The 16,429-nt window shown below is 41.6% G+C and overlaps 1 protein-coding gene across 2 annotated transcripts in view; it reads left to right on the forward strand.

Moving 5' to 3' along the window:
* Positions 1–4,252: 4,252 nt before the first annotated feature.
* SORCS2 (sortilin related VPS10 domain containing receptor 2) overlaps positions 4,253–16,429 on the forward strand; it is a 639,263-nt gene continuing 627,086 nt past the window's right edge. For both annotated transcript variants that reach the window (XM_075569815.1, XM_075569821.1), the window contains exon 1: positions 4,253–4,314. In XM_075569815.1, the coding sequence (XP_075425930.1) occupies positions 4,283–4,314 (32 nt within the window). In that variant the 5' untranslated portion in view covers positions 4,253–4,282. The remainder of the gene's footprint in view (positions 4,315–16,429) is intronic.

The raw sequence follows: 16,429 nt of genomic DNA on the forward strand, positions 1-16,429 counted from the left end.
TGATCGATCACGGGAAGGTAATTTGTTTTCAATATATACTGTAGGCGATTCAAGACACAAAGTACACAAAAGAACAACATGTGTTTGGTTTATATAACCCAACTCTGGGACAAAATCCCTAAGCTTTGGGCATGTCAAAAATATCAAATCATGGTGTACAATAAAAAATATAAACAGTGACTTAATTAAAAAAAATCTTGATGGTTTTATTAGAAGCCTCCTCCTGATTAGAAGATCAGTCAATCTTGTCATGCAGTATAATATTCATGCATATCTCTTTACAAACTAAATGGTTAATTTGATGTGTTTACATAGTGCTCTCACCAGGGGCGTAGCTATAGCCCAGGCAAAGCCCGGGGGCCCGCTCTCCCCCCCCCCCCCTGTTGGTGGCACTTTGCGGGGCCTAAGATGCAGGAAGGAAGCACAGAGGGAAATCCCTTCCTCTGCAGATGGGCGGAGCCTGGGTAGGGGCGGGGCCCTGAGATGCAGTAGGAAGGACAATGGGAATTCCTTCCACTGCAGAGCCTTTGTAGGTGGGCGGGGCCTAGGTCAGGGGGCGGGGCCTTTAGTAGTGCAGAGTGGGGCTGGAGCTGTCCCAGTCATCACTGTGACACGCGCGCCTGGTGGGGGGGGGGAGGGCGGCCAATGCACAGCACTAACCGCAATCTGCGGTCTCCAGGGAGAGAGGGAGATTACGACGGGAGGGGGCGTGGTGAGTATGTTAGTATGTTGCAGGGCGTGGTTATGACCTCAAGCGGCTGGTTCGCCCTCATTGGCTGAACCGCCGGCGGGGGCGTGGCCACGCCTCCGTCACAAGTTCCATATACAATTTTTTTGTATGTGAGAAAACTTGCAGTACAACGCGGCTGCTAAATGTGCACCGACGCTTGTACTTAACCTGGATAGATTGGGAGGCGGTGCTTGTGCGCACAGCGCACGCCTGTAGAACGCACTGGGACCGCAGCCTGAGAGACAGGCTGGGAAAGGTGAGAGGGAGGGGAAGGTTTAAATCACAGGGATAAAAACAGACATGAAAAGGAAAGGATACAGGAAGGAAGAGACATAGAGAGAAAATGAAGTACAAGAGAGAAATACATAAGAGGGAGAGGGAGAGAGGGAGAGAGGAAGAGAAGAAGAGCAAAAAGAGGGAGAGCAGAGATAGAAGGAGAGCAGAGAGAGAGGGAGAGCAGAGAGAGAGAGCAGAGAGAAAGAGCAAAGAGAGAGAGAGAAAGCGAGAGAGAAAGAGAGAAAGAGAAAGAGAGAGCAGAGAGAGAGAGAGAGACATGAGGGGTCCATGAAATTATTTTTGCCCGGGGGCTCGCACATGTCTAGCTATGCCACTGGTTCTCACATTGTATTATATTTTATTTTAAGTCCTGTATGGTAGTTACAATGCACTGTGTCCATAGAAAGAGGAAAATGTAGTGGTTCAGGTTTTGGTCTTTAATACACAAGCTTTTGGATTCTTTTCCAGTTTCGGACACTAAACATTTATTATGTGTGATCAAGTATCTCCCCTCTGGCTAGCTCAAAGTAAATGGCTCATTATAATATATTTCTTTCATCTCCTAAAGCACCAATTCCCATAAAAGTAAAGGCTGAAATTCCTTAAGGTCCTCACTTAACATCATGTTATTGTTAACTCTGTATTCAGTAAAGTCAGTAATGTTATATTAACTTAGGTTAATGTTACGGTAAAATCATAGTGTTAATATTAACAGCCGTTAGTGAAAATGACATACAAATAATATATGCTTATTAGCCATTATCATATGCATACCCTAGTCCAGCGGTGCGCAAACTGGGGGGCGCGAGACTGAGTGCGGGGGGTCGCGGAGTTTACAGAGGCCCTGCGCGCTTCCCGAAGGCACTTAAATTAAATGCCGGGGGAGCTGCAGGGCCTCTGTAAACCTAACTTACCTTCGCTCCGGCGGCTTCTCACACGCGTCGCCATGGCAACGCGGCGTCAAATGATGCCTTGAAGTCATGTGACGTCACGACGCCGGAGCGGTTTAAGGGGGGGGCGGCAGAGGTGAGGGGACCGCCGGCAGGGGGGCACAGGGAAATTTTTTTGCGCCCCCCTGCTCTAGTCAATCACTTGACTCTTAAGTGCAATCTTCCTTACATGGCTCTAAAGAAGTTTACATCAAATTGACTATATACATGGCAGTGCTCAGTCTCTCACGCGCTTCTTCACACGATCTAGTGACGTCATTACGTTGACGATCACGTGGGATGCGACGGAGTATGCTTGCAGCTCCTACTGCTGATAGACACTAAGGAACGCTGTACATACAGGGCATCTATCATACTGCTGTCCTTGCAGCATCAGTTATCAGGTTGTATATTTCCTGTTTTACTGCAGGCTATCTATACCTTATACACCTGTTTACCTGTCGACACCTGTCTACTAATAACATTTGGTGTATATGAAATTTAGTATATACCAAACACATTGTACCCATTTCAAACCACTATAATAATGTTTACCATCTAAGCTGTGACATATTAATGTCTTCTCTTGGTATGCTTTGTCTCTAGCAGTGAGGGATTGCCCTCTGTTTAGATGCTGCTATTTTGCATGATGCTATGGTGAGGCTATCAGCCGTGTTACTATATTTTGGACCCTACCTCCATATATATATATATCTTTGTGGGGCTGTTAGTATAAGTTCATATTAACCCCTATATCCACCATATATTTCCCGTCTTTTTAGTTTTTGTAATTTAGTTGTCATTTTATGCATTTCGTCAGATTTTATTGTGTAATAAAACTTCATATATTTGTTTGTCGTGCTATAGTTTAGCTTGTGTGGAATATTCCCAGTTGGTCTGTGTATATATTTTCATACTATTGGTACTGGTTATTAAACTGTTACTGTATGTACTATATTATATTATGCAATGAGTGCAACTTGTAGGGACTTTTAGTGACCCTCTTTGGTCACTTATTTGTGTTTTGCCTATTACTGTCCCTCTGCACCGTTCAAATAGTCTTCTTCTGTATGGTGAGCAAGGTGGTTCTGTGTGTTTTTCATATTGGTTAGACTGGCAATGTCTTCCTGCATAGTGTCAATAATGCCTCATCTCAAGTGGGCCCCCATTGGGAATACACTCTGCTTTCTGGGATCAGCATCCCATTACTGTGTACTGCATACGTCATCCATTCATATTGGATTAGGAGTTTACTAAGGGGGGCCTGGAGGGAGGTTAGGCTCCCCACGTTGTAAGCACTTTATGAGTAAACCCTATACCTGCTATCTTTGGTAGCAAAGAGGGGTAGTGACAGTAGGTATATATTAACAACTTTGTAGCCCCTAAAGGTCAGCTAGTCATGGGTTCCCTATGTGTAGCTTGTCACTTGGACTACTTAGGGCTTAATATATTACAAAATCTTTAGAAGTGCATTGAATTGACTTTGATCATGTAATGTAGGGATAGGAATAATGTTACATTATTTTAAGATGCAGAGCATTACCCTAACGTCAGCGAATCGACTAACGGCCATCATACTTGCATATCATTAGCTTACTGAGTACGTTGTTACCTCAGGAAAAATAATATCCATTCCTGTTTTAGGTAACATCATGTTATTTTCCCTGATTTAACAGAGCTTAGTGAATCCTCCCCAATGTGCGTTGTTTGTTGAATCTCCTGTGCAGTCTCCTGGAGCATGTGCTCACCTGCTTCCCCCGTGGTCTTAGCTCTGGGAGATCTTTTCTGCTGCCGTTTGCCTTTGTTATTTTCAATATTACAGGGAGGATAACTCAGGCAATATATAACGAGAATGCCACATGTTCCAGAGACATTCTTGTTATGCACTCGGTCATTTATCATGCTGGGAGAGCAGGGGGAAATAGCTGTTCCACTGGAGGTAAGAATTTGGGGGTCAGGCTCTTTGAGACAGTTCAGGAAATGTGAAAAACAGCCAAAAATATTGAGCAACATGGATTCTTGACGTAACCTTTTGGAAGCTGACAGGGACACCAGAAATGTGCGACCAGGGGGGTTACAGTGATTGAATGAATGAATGCAGTTATAAAACTCTTTATGACATGACACTATTTTATTTATAATGTTCGTAAACAGCTAAGTCAGAGCATTACTGGATTTTAGATGCTATTTGTTTCAGTTATTGTGAAATTATGTTTGTACTAGGCATGTTTAAGCATTCTGGTTGTCATTTTAGGTCTTATTGCTGGTCATCTTCCTAAAATGTACTGTATTTCTGTCTCTCTGTGTGTAGGTGATCCTGATATTGACCAAGTATTACCATGCTGATATGGGGAAAGTTCTGGAGAGTTCTCTATGGAGGTAAGTTCTTTTTCACCATTTGTTATTGTGGAAAACTTGAAATTGTTGAATGGCCAGTTTGATGACAGGCTTGGTGCAGCACAAGAATTACTTCTATATCAGTATCTTCCATTCAAAAAATAAGATGTGCCTTGTTTTAAATACGATTAGAAGCATATAATTGAATTTGAAGGAAGTGGTGCTTGTAAAAGAATTGAACTTCCCTAAACGTGACACATTTGCAAACCTGTCATTATCATTATGTCACCCTGTTCTTAATAATATCCGTAATTAATTGTGTCAGTGATGTGGAGATAACACTATATGTTCTGAAATATAGGTATATGTGACACAATTTATGATTTAATGAAACCTATGCATGTTTCTAGAGACCTGTGTCTGCAAAATGCCTCTGTAAAGCGCTACGTAAAACTAGCAGCACTATACAAGAACAAACTATTATTATTATTAATATTATTATTATTAATATTATTACCTGTAAAACTTATTAAAGTTAATTCTGTTGGATTTCAATGTCTTCCACTAGAAACAAGGAGATCCTTCAGCTTTGTCTTGGATTTATTGACTGACACATTTTCCATACTGAACGCAAATTCTTCTTTTTAGTCACTAATGTGTCATTTGTGCAGCTTTTTGAAGTTATAAAGTAGTTTCATTAGGTACACAGTCACTTCCCTTGAGAGAGAGGCATTTCTTTCCATTCTCAGTCCCATTTAGCAACATTTCTATACACAATTGCAAAAGAGTAAGGGCGATGTTTACAAAGCAGTGCTACTTGATAACACACCTTTCAGTATGGCTTACAGCAGGGGAGCGCAAACTTTTTGTGCTGCGCCCCCCTGTCTCTCTGCCCCCGGCTCTCGCGCCCCCCTGCCTTCCTTCAGCCGCGTCAGATGACGCTGCGTGGGCGTGTGACGTCAGGTCACATGGTGCCGCGGCGTCTATTGACGCCGCGTTGCCATGGCGATGCAACACAGACGGCTGAATCCCGGTAAGTAAACAGTTGCAGGGGCCTCACGCGATCCCCCGGCATTTAATTTAAATGCCTGGGGGAAGAGCGCGGGGCCTCTGCAACAGCCCGCGCCCCCCCAGCACAATCTCCCGCCCCCCCTGGGGGTCGCGCCCCCCACTTTGCGCACCGCTGGCTTACAGTCCTGTTAGTACGGTTCAAGTTAATGGCTGACTGAAAGGTGACTTCCCAGAACAGAAGATGCTTTGTGGAGTAGCACTTCTTAACAAATATGGCCCTAAAAACGCTCTGCAATTTATTACTTTCTCCATGTTTAACACATATATACTTTTAGAAATTAGGATTAAGTTCATTGCATCTCCATTTGAGGCTTGAGAGCCTGTAAAAACTGCAATAGCAAATATCACAAAACCGCTTCTGTTACAGGTTAGTACAGTAATCATGGCTGACTTGTCAAGCTGCACGATTAGAGGATCCACAAAACATGTTTTCACATCAATATTGCTCCAAAACAGGATTATTTTACACAGCTGTACGCAGAGCATTTTATTAACATGAGTGTGTCCGCAATAGAAAAAAAAATCCAAACCAAATTCATTTTTAGCTAAAACAAATTGGACTGGGACTTTAAATCAGGAGAGAAAAATGTTTGAGTGCATTCTCATCATGCTCGGTGTGGAACATCATTAGCAGATGCACTGTACACTACACCAAAGAAAGCATACAGGACATGTCTCTATCCTTTAAGTTAATGACAATGACATTCATTTTAGAAAACTGAACATTTTACACAGGTTCCTTTTTGTTGTGTGAAGACAATGTAATGTGTGAAGGTATGCATTGCAATTGTATTTATGCTCAGACTTTCCATCATTGTTTGTAGCTTATTGTTATTGTCTGAGATGTAGCTGCTACAGGTAGTTACCAAACAGGCATCATCTCACAGACAATAGTGCCTGCACAGCCTAAGAAATCCATTAATGAAATGTCATGTGAAGTCGTCACCTGTGGCTGGAAAAACTTTATTAATCAGCTCTGGGAATTGCAAAGTGCGCTCTGCTTTTCTTCTCACGTGCTGTATCATTTAAGATGTGAATTTCTCAATCAATGTACAACGTGATCATCGTGCAAAAGTCCTTACGCTATTGACTTGGGCTAGTGATTTTCAAACCTGAAGTGGGGAACTCCAGTCAGACTGTAGGGATGGCCAGTGAGTTACCAAACAGGATGATGCATTTGTCATCAGATAAATACAGAGTATTTGCTTGGTTATCCTCAAAACATTGCCTGTCGGGTTTGTGAAGGAGAGGTTTGAAAACCATTGACAGGGCAGGGGTGCTTAACTCCAGTCCTGAAGCCCCCCCAACAGGTCAGGATTTCAGGCTATGCCTGCTTCAGCACAGGTGGTTCAATCAGTCCCTGCTTCAGCACAAGTGGCTCAATCAGAGGCTCAGCCGAACACTGCACCACCTGTGCTGAAGCAGGGACTGATTGAGCCACCTGTGCTGAAGCTGGGATATCCTTAAAACCTAACCTGTTGGGGGGTTCTTGAGGACTGGAGTTGAGCACCCATGACTAAGGGAATACCCCTTCCAGTCCTGGTCTTACTTGAGCATTAGCAAATTGTTTCCTCTCCCAGTAAATGCATCTGTCTCTTCTCTTAGTTGGACATTTCTATTCACTCATAAAACATGAGTTATTTTTTATTTTTTAGAAATAGCTCTTTATTAATCACGCTGGATATGGGAACAGCCACAGCTGTCTAACTCTATAAATGCATTTGGCCAATTTTTGCTTCATTTGTCTACTTTAGTGGATAAATAATATTTGTGGCCCGTCACTGCTGCCTCGTTCCTTTTCCCTGTTGAAGGATCTGTTTCAGGAGCCAAAAAGCTGTGTATAGATGATGAAGAAGTGTGCGGTGCGCATGGAATCCATGTAGCTATTCAGCTTTTCCTATTAGCTTGGTTGATCGGGAAAAGCTGACCCGAGTATGGCTTCTCAATCCTCTCTGAGAAGATCATGACAAATGAGATTATTTAATGTTGTCATTCCTTCTCTTTCAGTTCATTCCTCTGTAACTTGAAGAATGCTGTTGAGAGCATTATAAATGGCAAGGTTTTTTTTTTTAAGTCTTTAATTTAAAAAGCAGATGTAAAAAAGCGCCCTGAAAGTATGACTTGGCTTGGTTTTCACTTCATCGTATCTCCTATACACCTTTCTCATGCACGCAATGGCTTTTAATGATATATGAATCGATCAACCTGTTAATTAGCAGTTGCTGTAGTGCCTGAAAGGTTTTTTCAGAGGGAAGTAAAACACATGTTTTGTATCAGACATATTAACCTCATAATATACAATCCCATTTATTGCCTATAGATTATAGTTTGTGTTCATTTATTATATATATACCCCTAATGGAAACAAAGGGGGATATTGACTTACAGGGGGATTTAACGTTAGCACCTCCATTCCAAGGCATGTTTTATAGTAAATGGCAAAATGCAATGCACTTGTATCAGATTTACAAATAGACTAGTAAATCTGATATTGTATTTGTTGACACATAATTGTGAATGCAAATCATATAGTATTGTTAAGTAGGTAGATTCTTTGTGAATGATAATAAATCAAAGAGAATATACAGTATACAGATTATAAAGAGAATATGCAGTATACAGATTATAAAGAGAATATGCAGTATATAGATTATAAAGAGAATATACAGTATATAGATTATAAAGAGAATATACAGTATATAGATTATTATATTATTATTATTATTATATTAAGTGTATGTTAAAGTTGTTATTAAATAAAATGAGTAATGCTAAGTCCATAGTGACTTAAGCCGTGCGGAGGCGCGCTGAGGCTGAGGGAAAGCGGGTGCTTTCCCTGGCCTTAGTTCGCGCGCCGTCCGGGGGCGCGTCGGGGGGCGGGCCAGTGACGTCATGGACCTGGTTCGCCCTCATTTGGCAAACCGCTCACGTGACCGGCCCTGCGCTCCCGTGAGCGCCAAAACTAAAATTGACTTGTCGGCTACGCTTCTGCACGCCTGCGGAAGCGTGCGCGAGCCCCTGCTAAAGCCGCTCTCGTTGCGGCTGCAGGGGCTCACTGCCGAGCGTGAGCGCGCCTCAGCACGGGTCAGCGCCTAGGCGGCCTAAGTAGGAGGGGGAATGAGAGCATGAGGATGGGGAAGTGACGGGAGTGGGGAGGGGGGAGTGTAAGAGAAATAGAATGAGGACTTGCAGGGCTGCCAACAGGGGCACCTTTATTCCTGGGCCCCCTGGGAAAGCTGTCAGTGGCTTCAGAAAGTCACTCTTAGTGACAAAACGCGTTGGTACGTCGTTACATCATCACGCAGCTACGCAGTGACGCGGTTACACACTCTGGGGAACATTGAATACAGAGTGTTGCTCCACATTCGGGTACAGAGGGAAACTTTGGAAACACGCATCTGGTGCCCAAGCGAGGTCTGACACGGAGGAGCACTGAGTACAGATTGCTGCTCTGGATCCGGGGATATAAGCACACGCTGGAGACACGCACTCGGTACCTGTGCGAGGTCTGATACAGAGGTAGACATCACCTCTACATGAGGTTTGGTATACAGTCAGGTCTGTTCATGCTATAGGCGGGATTCTGTTTCTTCCATTGAACACTGTTTCACAGCGGAATCAGACCGCACGTTGAGGAGAATCATCCCGTGCTCTATTAGGTTTGCTAACATTGCACCGAAATTACCTCTGAGAAGAATTGCTCTATAATTGGGGACAATTGTTTTCCAGCTGTTATTAGCTATATGGACTGCCATTAACCAATATTCCACTCAGTGTTTATCCTCCTTAATTTTGTCTCCTCGCTCCATCTGTTCCACAGACTTATGTATGTCACTTGCTTATTGCTGCTGATTATTATTTTTTACTGGATATTGATTGCTTTTTAATCACACCGGTCTAGCATTGGTCTCTAAGACTACTCTACTTATTATATAATAAAATCCACTCAGTATTTTACACACGGAACTGGCGCTTCTTTTTTGTTTTATATATATATGTATGTATATATATATATATATATATATATATATATAGGAAAACACAGGGGGTGCCCAGTGCTACATCCAAATGACAAAACATACATGGTAATAATTACAAGAAATGATGCTTCAATACTAATAACATTGCTAATGCTAATAATTATTATTAGCATTAGCAATGTTATTAGTATTGAAGCATCATTTCTTGTAATTATTACCATGTATGTTTTGTCATTTGGATGTAGCACTGGGCACCCCCTGTGTTTTCCTATATTCATGTGCCACAGCCCAGTTGCACTCTATGTGGCATTACATATAGTCAATATTAGGAGGGTGTGGGCGTTTGAGCTTGCTGGGTTTGTGTGTTTAATATATATATATATATATATATACATATACTCAATATATCACATTGTGTTTCTTTCCAAGACAGTAGAACACATGCTTTTAAAGATTCAAGAGTCTCACAAGAACACTGGCAGTATTGATTGGCCAACCAACAATTTTTTTGTTGTTGCCTATGTTAATATTTCAACAAAAGAAGCAATATGAGATATATTGTGAGTGGGGATACTTCCAGAAGACAGGCCATAGTGCTGTGGGAAGCCACCCTAGTTTGATGGTTGAGAAAGAAACCAAAAAATAAACAGACAAATCAAGTGAATTTATACATTACAGTATATAAGGCCATACTTAGTAAGTAGTGCCTTTGCACAAGACACCTTCCGGCAGTGAAAGACCGTGGAAGGGAATAGGACGTGTCTGACCTGTGTCTTCAACGGAACCAGCCTTGGTAAATCTGGCCTGCAACTTTATACTAAATGTCACTACATGAATTTGTCTAAGTGTTGATTAAGCAACAAAGTAGAGTGGTAAGTACCACAGGAACTCTCACAGTGTGGGAGCTTATCATTGACATGATACAAGGTACTTAATGTTGGCAATAGGGGAAATTCCCTTCTGAAACTTGCTCCAAGGCGCAGGCGTTTTGACATGTTTAAAAAACAAAACACTTTGTCAGATTATTTAATAATGAACATGTAGCCCAAAAACATTTCTCTTACAGTTATTTTCTTTATGAAGTTATTTCTAAAAAAAAAAAAGTGGTATTTAAGCCTACAAAAGTATTTGTTTGCCAATTGTGAAGAAGAATATTTCGTTTGGCAGTTATATTTTACTCTCAGTTAGAAGGTAAACCTGGTTGAAGTGTTTGGTGAGTTTGAGTAAGTAGCATGAGAAAGTACAGTAGCATGAGTAAGTATCATGAGTAAGTAGCATGGTCATTTATGTATTTGACAGCTTATCCCATTCCCTCATTACCAGTGTTAGTTTGGCACCAAACAATTCTTTTCTTTGAAGGCAATTAAGCCCTATTATTGAGTAAATAAATGATAAAGCATCTTGCTTCGATATTGCATTTTATTTCGGGATTCCAGCCATAGACTGAAGCAGTTCTCATTATACTCGAAAACAGTAGGTACAAGTCAATATTATATTACATTTGGCAATAATTCTGTATGTCAGTGTATTAACTCATTTAATTACTTTATTTAATTACTTTTTTCTGATCATAAAAAGTACTCAAAGTAATAGTGTGATTTTTACCATTAAATCTGCCACTTTCAATTTTCTATATAATAATTAAAGATTGCATTGTTTTGCAGCCAGTTGGAAATGTTATTTGTAATTTTAATGAAATCACATTGAAAAGCGGGCATTCTAGTAACGCCATACTTCCAGTCCGTAATTCTTTCAAGTAAGCCAATCTCTATGTGAAAGGCAGGAGCAGAGAGACAGGCTTGAGTAGAATAATTTCACTTTCTCCCAAAACCTACAAAGTTCTCCTTATCTTCAAGGCTCTCCACTCATCTGCTCCTCCCTACATATCAGCTTTGATCTCCCGTTATGCCATTGCTCGTCTCTTGCGCTCTACTCATACCTGTCTCCTTTCCACCCCTTTCACCTCAATTGCTCTCTCTCTCATCTTAAAGCTTTTCCCTCACTGCCCCTTACCTGTGTTACTCCTTCACACTCGCCAAGCACCCTCTGTCCCCACCTTCAAGTCAAACCTTAAAACTCACCTCTTAAATGAAGCATTTCCCTTGCCTAGGCTCATGGCTGCTGACCCACAGTCGCTACTACCAACCATTGGGGTCAAGCACTGCCATCTAATGCACTTACTTCCCCACTTGCTGTTTCTGTAAATCTCCCAACACGCCACTTAGATTGTAAGCTCTCCGGGGCAGGGATTTATTTTCCTATCGTTTGACTTTGTTCGGTGCGCTTATTATATTATAATTCCCTGTACTGTAGTGCCTCTATTGTAAAGTGCAGAGTATACTATGTGCACTATATAAATAAAATACATGGTGCCCCCATGAAATATTCTATTGGTAGTGTTAGGTTCGATCTATAAAGAAACCAATTTATTTAGAATTGTGGCATACTTACAGTAATAATCAATTACCTCCCTCTTTACTGCTCGAGGACCGTGGAATGCAGTATTTTCCATGATCTCTTTCTAGCAGCAGAGAACATGTATCACCAATGACTAAGATTCAGGTTGACCTGCTCATTCACTATGATACATTGAATTAGCACTCTTGGTACTGTATCTATAAATGATATGAACACCTTGCAACACAATGTATCGGTAGAACCCATGGCAGGAAAAAGTTCTCTTATTTTTACAGAGACCCCTTCATTCTGTGGGGGTTCTACCTTTTTCTGTCATTGCTATCACCAGTTATCTCTTTGCGCAGAGAAATAAATCACATTACACCCCCAGCATTGCAGGTAAATGTAGCCACTACACTCATTTTTGAAGCAAGCTGCAGCCTTAGGTCTACTGCAATTTAATTGTATATAGTTTAGAATCTGCTGCATGTACTGTGCAGTTTTTAATACAAGACATTTTTTTTTTTCTTTTTCAAACGATAAAAGCTTTTTGCTAAACTGCAATATTTGTTATTTGTGCAGTCAACTGTGTCTGGTGCTATGAAAACTGTTTTATGTCTGCAGTTGTTATGAAGGATGGGTGAAATTGAATACATTTAAGATGAAAGCAAGCAAAATATACACAGGGCAATATATTTTGTTTTCCTTAATAAAACAATTTCAAACTCCGAAAACGATGTTCGTTCTATATTATTGATGTTGGTTCTTTTAGGGAAGAGTTTATAAAGGCACTAATATATCCCAGTCGAAATGACAGATCACTTTTAGGTTGCATTCATTGAATTGCTGTAGTTTAAAAAAAAAATGTTTTTATGGAAAATGTAGTTTTAAAGCACACTGATTTGTACTTTATTTTCTTTCCTAGGCTAAATGTTCCACTGTGTTTTTTTTCCGTTCTTCATTTCATTTAAGCCTTACAAAGATAAGACTTATGGATCTTAAGAAGCACACAGTGGAAGAGAGGAGGACAAATGGGGATGCTATAGGTTCTTAAGGGAACCAGAGTGGTCCAGGGAGTACAGTTGCTAATAATATACCTAACCAGTCACCATGCTGAAGATACAGTACAGTATGTCTCTATGAAGGCATTTATATAAGACAACTACATTATGTTATTTGCAATAAAAATGAGTTATTCATGTTGGTTTTTTTTAACAGCATGAAGCATGTTAAAAATACAAATGGAACAAAGTGCATACAATAAATATCAATATATTTCAAGCCCGAATGTAGCTATTTCAAGCCTCACAAGGTCTGCCGACTGCTTTCCCAGGGTCCCGGAACAGTTTCCACTGCAGCCCCCCCTGTCGGCGACCTTGCGAGGCCCAATTTTTCCCTCACCTTCTCGCTCTCTCCCTCCTCTGTTTACTCCTCCCTTCTCACATCCCCATGTATTTATCTCCCCCCTCTCTCGCTCACTCTCCCCATCTTACACTCTTCCTCTCTCTCACTCACACTATGTCCCTTCCCTCTATCACGCAATGCCCACCTCCTCTTACTCAATCCCCCACTGGCCACACACACAATTCCCCCCCCCCCGACATGTACAACTACCCTCACACACAAACACAACATCCCTCCCTTCACCCGCACACAGACACAATCCCCCCCACACAGACACAATCCTCCCCACCCCACATTTCCCCACACACACCACACACACAACTCCCCCACACACACCTCCCCCCATCACACACAACTCCCGCTCCACATCTCTCCCCCACACACACAAATACACCCCACACCATCCACCCACGACATACTCTACAGCGTAACTTAGAGATAGAGAAAGATAAAGGAAAGATAATCGGTGCCGTACTGCGCGTCATAGGATGATGCTATAAGATGCGTACTTGACCTTGGAGCCTGCAAGGAAGCTCCCCCTCCGTCCCCGCATACAACTTGCCATAAACTAACATATAACTAAATAACCCCACAATGAAGGTTTTCAGGCACAACGGCTGCAGCTTTTATTCAAACAGATAATGTACCCCGGTAAGTAGTACCCCTGCCAGCGTGGGCACCCCACAGCCCTGCCGATAAGCGAGACTGGGCCCCAGGGAATCACACAAGTTGAGCCCTGCCCACTCGCCTCCCACAGCCATCACCGGGCTTTTCCGTACCACAGAGCCATGTCTGACAAGGTTAAAGCGCACTTACCCGCCCAACAGCTGTCGTGACAAAGGCAACCACACGCCTTGAAATGCCCACCTCAACTATGCGAGACATCAAAGTCTTTCCTTCATCTTCTTCTTTTTATTATTTTAAAGAAACATTAAATACAACCATCAACACTATAACAGTATAACCATAAAACCGTAACGTTATCACGCATAACAAAGGGACGGCTGTGCAGGGACCTTCCTGGCAGGGCGTGGGCCGGATGTCCCACCCCTGCCCAGGATTTGAATCCCTCAGCCACTCCCTCTCACCTCCGTCACCGTCTGGCGGGGTGATGGGGAGGCAGGGGGCAGAACACGCCAGGCAGCAGGGATCAAGGTGAAGGGGTGGGGGGGAGCCTGTCCCTGGCCGTCATGTCCCCCGTCACCAAAGGTGCTCCAGCTGCTTTCTATAGTAAGAAAGCAATAGGTAAACTTGTTTTTTTTTTTCTTCCGTTTTTTTTTAAAATAAAAAAATGATATAATAATATTGAATATGTTTTTTCACACTACACACGCCTCCCCTGACATCCTGATGTGCCCCTTGGAGGGGCGTGCCCCACCGGTTAAGAATCACCATCATAAGGGAACAGTGGCTCAAACGAAATCAGATTTAATATACTGTATTTCTGTAAAAAAAAAATATGTTTATTTATTAGCCAATGGGACATTAAAAATATACTATTAATCAGAAACTATAAGCTGAAATGCGGTAATGTATCATAGCAAGTTTGGAGTAAAATGTATGAAGTGTATCATTTTATCTTGTGCCTCTCAGCATTGATGTATTAAGGTAATTTGCTTTAATGTTGCAATATATTTGGGGACTGTCAGTAGAAGGAGTAATTGAGAAGTTCTGTGGTGCACATATTACAGGATGTACAGTATCAATTATGCAGCTAAGTACATCTACTTTTTCCTTTTACTGTCGTCAAAAATCTGAGGCCTCCTGTCCTTGGCTAGCACACTGCATCAAATTAAACAAAAACTTGACCAGCACTAGAGACGGTGTAGATCAAAGAGACGGCCACATTTTTGGGGTGGATTTGGATCCGCAGCGGATCGCCCGGTTCCTTTGGTGCGCGGATTTCAGTGGATCAATCTGAAAAAGGGCGAATTGCTTTTTGCGGATTTTTTTTATTATTATTGCCAATACACTCCGCGGATTCCGCAACCCGTGGACGGATTTCTGGAATCCAATCTGCGGATTCCGCAACCTGTTGGCGGATTGTTAAGAATCCGCCAATGGATTGCTGTATCCGCGGATTGGATTCTACAAATCCGTGAATGGGTCGTATCCAATGGCGGTTTTGGATGAATCCGTGCGGATTGAAAACACCCCAAATCTTATTTTACGGATAACATCAGTGAAAATCTGGGAAATGGATTTGGGAGGATTCGCCCATCTCTAACTAGCATGTTTTTTACACTGGACGTAGTTGCAAGGAGAAAACGGCACATAAAAACCAGCCTTTCTGTTCATGCGGATTCTCTATTCACAGAGAATTTACATGAGATTCCAGACCACAATTAGAAAAGCTCGACCTGCAATATATAGTAGAAAACACTTCACCACTCTTTCTTCTTACCTAATACTAGATATATAATATTTGCAGTGGACCAGATGTGGCTCATTTTTACATAAAGTAGGTTCTAACGTCTTGTTGTTATTTGGCATTCATTTTGATGTTGGTTCTGTATTGATTTACACCAGTGAATTTAATTATGTAGAGTGTTTCAGCTGGGATATGCTGCTGATGTTTTATGCTATCAGTAGACATGCATATATTTTAAAGCATGAACATGGCTAATGTAAGGTTTTCCTAACATCTCAATGGTTATAAATTCTGTATACAGTAGAGGGTAAACAAGACAGAATATACACATTAGACATTCTGGTTTGCATTTGAACACATTGCTTTACTGATCGTACTGTATATACGGTATAATGGGAAAATGAACTATTATCATATATTTATAACACGCCAACATATTTTTTAGATTATCACTATACATTAACTATACATGGGATACTTATTTACGTTACCAACTGCGAGGCTCCTCAAACTGTTTCTCCCAGGAACCTGAGTTCCCGGACCTTCAGTCTTGCAATATACAGTATACCCTGATGGTGACGTTACTGATCACCATGCATACAGTGGGAGTGGCTTCCTTCCTGCCAAGTCACTCTATACCATGTGATGGGAGAGGGGGTGTTACTCTGCATGAGCCCACACAATTAAATCTTAATTACAATAGTAGCTCCCATAGGAGCACTTGGGACTAATAGGTTGCAATCAGTTGCTTTGATGGATGTACTGTAATATACAGTATAAGCCCCTAGATGTACAGTAATATACAGCGTAAGCCCACTAAATATGCTGTAATATACAGTACAGTGTAAGCCCTTAAATATACTGTAATATATGATGTAAGACCATAAATACACTGTAATATATAGTGTAAGCCCTAAACATACTGTAATATACA

This window comes from Ascaphus truei, chromosome 1 (assembly GCF_040206685.1).
Source record: "Ascaphus truei isolate aAscTru1 chromosome 1, aAscTru1.hap1, whole genome shotgun sequence".
In the NCBI taxonomy this organism is placed as follows: domain Eukaryota; kingdom Metazoa; phylum Chordata; class Amphibia; order Anura; family Ascaphidae; genus Ascaphus; species Ascaphus truei.